The sequence below is a fragment of the Bufo gargarizans genome, chromosome 1 (assembly GCF_014858855.1).
Source record: "Bufo gargarizans isolate SCDJY-AF-19 chromosome 1, ASM1485885v1, whole genome shotgun sequence".
NCBI classification, from domain to species: Eukaryota; Metazoa; Chordata; class Amphibia; order Anura; family Bufonidae; genus Bufo; species Bufo gargarizans.
The window spans coordinates 292,201,988-292,204,834 of NC_058080.1; the positions used below are offsets into that span (position 1 = coordinate 292,201,988).

Genomic DNA, 2,847 nt, shown 5'->3' on the forward strand with positions numbered 1-2,847 from the left:
TGTGTAAAGAAAGTGTTGTATTTTAGCATTTTGCTACAGCTACCCCAGTCATTCCTAGTATAGTGCAGTAACAGGTCTAAAAGGCCATTATACAGTGTGAACGGGAATACAAATATGTATAGGCCACATTATTACACAAAAGTACTGTATGTTACTTATGTTACCGTGTGAGGCTCCTTACCAAGTCCAATCTTCCTATTAAAATCATTCTTAATTAGAGCAGTTTTTTCAAATTGTATTAGAAAATTCAAATATTGAATAGATTTTAATGGCAAGTATGAGTTTGGTCACTCATATGGCCTACATAAAGTGCACAATTAAAAAAAATAAAAACTTTTTTTTTTTTTAACTTTGCAAGCATGTTTTTATGCCTTGTTGTACCTTTAAATTAATCAATAACCCCTTTATGTTGTATTCAAAACTATAAAGCTCACATATATTAAGCATTTGATATTGGGCTAGAATGAACTAAAGGTAAATGATCTTGTCATTCTATAGTAAGGAGTACTAAGGCAGCACCTTTGTAGCAAACAGAACAGTACGACAGTGACACAATGGCTTTAAATTGAACCGCCATCCATAGTTTGGTTGTATCACAGGAGCCGCTATATCTCCCTAGTCCCTCTTACTAAAGTGGGTTCACCAGGAGTTTAAATGATGGGAACTCTGTATCACAATTTCATTATTATGCTTGGGAATAAAGGACCCTGGTATTATAACTAGCTTTCATGGCAACCACTATCACATTATGATGTTTAATGCAAAAAACAAAGACCAGCATCTCCAAAAAATAAGAGGGTTTCGGCTAACGCTACAATTATGATGTTTAATGACACTTCCTTTAGGCCTACAGATGTTGAATATTGAGCGGATTGGTACAGTGAAGCACAGAACAGTTAAGCCCTATGATATACAGATGAAAAGATGACCCACTTAATAGTATAATTGTAATTCACTAGCCAAAATCAGAATCCATCTGCCACCACATTCTTCCCATGGCTAGCACGCTCAAAGTCCAATAATGTAATCATACAGTATACCCTAGCAATAGTAATGTAATAAAGTCAGGGACTTCCATAGCTCTCGACTCATTTTCAAGGCTCAAGGAGCAACTTCCTAACAAGACATCAGCATAAACCCTGCAGCAGCGCTGTGACCCAGGCGTCAACTCCATTCTCATCTCCTCCACAATTTTATCAGGACTGCACAGCAGGATGCTGCTTTGGTGTTCTTCACTATAGACTCTAAGACCAGATGTAGAGGGGTTCTTTTTAAATTGTACAATATTCCACTCAAAATACCACAGTAGCTATATATATATATATATACACACACACACATCATCATGAGTACAAAGAAAATTATGGATGAAGTGAATGATGATGGGTAATAAGTGAAAAAGACCAATATGAAATCTTGATTTTGACCAAGTTCTTGGACTTTATGATATACAGGAAAAGCAATGTGTATCTTAACCATATATAAACTGGGTTATTGGTAAACTAAACCAAAGAAATAAAAAATAAAAAAGTTTACAAATTTTAGGTTAGGTTATATAAAAGGATAGCAATCACAAATATCTGTGCACCATTGATGGATACATTCCTTAGACTTCAATCCTAAGATGTCTTTCCAAGTGTCAGACATCTCACTTATTTGAGGAAGATGTATATGAAGTTTAAAAGGGAACCATTGCAGATTGAGACATGTGTATATACAGTAACTATCTATTATCTATCAATCTATCCCATATTGATCTATCTAATATCTATATGTCTATTATCTATCTAGCTATCTATCCTGTGCTGAGCATCAAGCAACAGCAAATGAAACAATAAGTAAATTCTCTTATGCTAAATTCAATGCTCTGTATTTTAATACTCAGCCCTGGATACATGTCTATGTTCTAGAATCCCTGTACTGTGCGACATCCCTGACATTAGTCGCACCAGTCACTCACTTTGCTTGTGTAACATGAGGAGCTAAAGCTCCTACTGTGATGCTATATAATGAAGGAGATGCTTTATTTACCTTCATTACTTGGGCTACAGAAGGTCCCCGACATGCAGCAGCAGGTAATAAGCCATATCCAAAGGGTTAAATATGAGCCAAATCCAGAAGCCAGAGCCCAAGAACATTCAGCAGCAGACCTGGCAGGCAGCATCTTCTCCCACCAGCAGCAATCGTAGAGCAGAGGACCTCTTCCCTAGATGTCCACTGACACAATCCTTCTGAATCCAGGAGCTGGTGAAGAACTTGTCCCTTCCCCTGAGTGCTCGTCTCTTCCTGGGATGTGATCAGGTGTAAGGATTTCTCGCCTTCCTCCTCCTCTCCTACAAATAACCCTGATGTGCCTCTTTCTTCTCTCCTCCTCTTCTCCACTTTGATGTGGACGCCTGTGTGTGATGATGATGATGAAGTCTCACAGGAGCCGGATGATGGGGGTGGTGGTTGAGGGATGTGACAAGAGAATCCCCCACACACAGTTTTCTTCTTTCCACCAAAAGTCAGACATTAGTAGGATGGAAAAGAAAAGAGGAGATGAGGTGAATGGGAGGAGGAAGCAGATCTTACAGGGCTGGGGGGGACTGCAACTAGCAATGATATCCACATTAAGGCTGGGAGATAGGGAATAGCGAGATAGTGAGTGACAGGCACTGGGGATGGTGGAAGGCTGGCACCGGGCAGTAATGGATGACAAGGAGTAAACATCTAGCAGATAGCTCAGTGCCAGGACTCTCCACACTACCCTCAGTTCTCCTGCCAGGAACACTGTGCGGACATCCAGCTGAGAAGGAGAGGAAGGGATGGAGTCAGCCTGAAGTTCAGAAGCAAGCTCTGTCCACA

At 39.8% G+C, this 2,847-nt stretch overlaps 1 protein-coding gene across 1 annotated transcript in view; it reads right to left on the reverse strand.

Annotated features, from left to right (window-relative positions):
• The window catches only part of EPHA5 (EPH receptor A5), a 472,285-nt gene extending 469,711 nt beyond the window's left edge, over positions 1–2,574 (reverse strand). Inside the window, exon 1 of the mRNA XM_044278770.1 lies at positions 2,032–2,574. Within this exon, the coding sequence (XP_044134705.1) occupies positions 2,032–2,164 (133 nt within the window). The 5' untranslated portion in view covers positions 2,165–2,574. The remainder of the gene's footprint in view (positions 1–2,031) is intronic.
• Between the last annotated feature and the right edge of the window lie 273 nt (positions 2,575–2,847).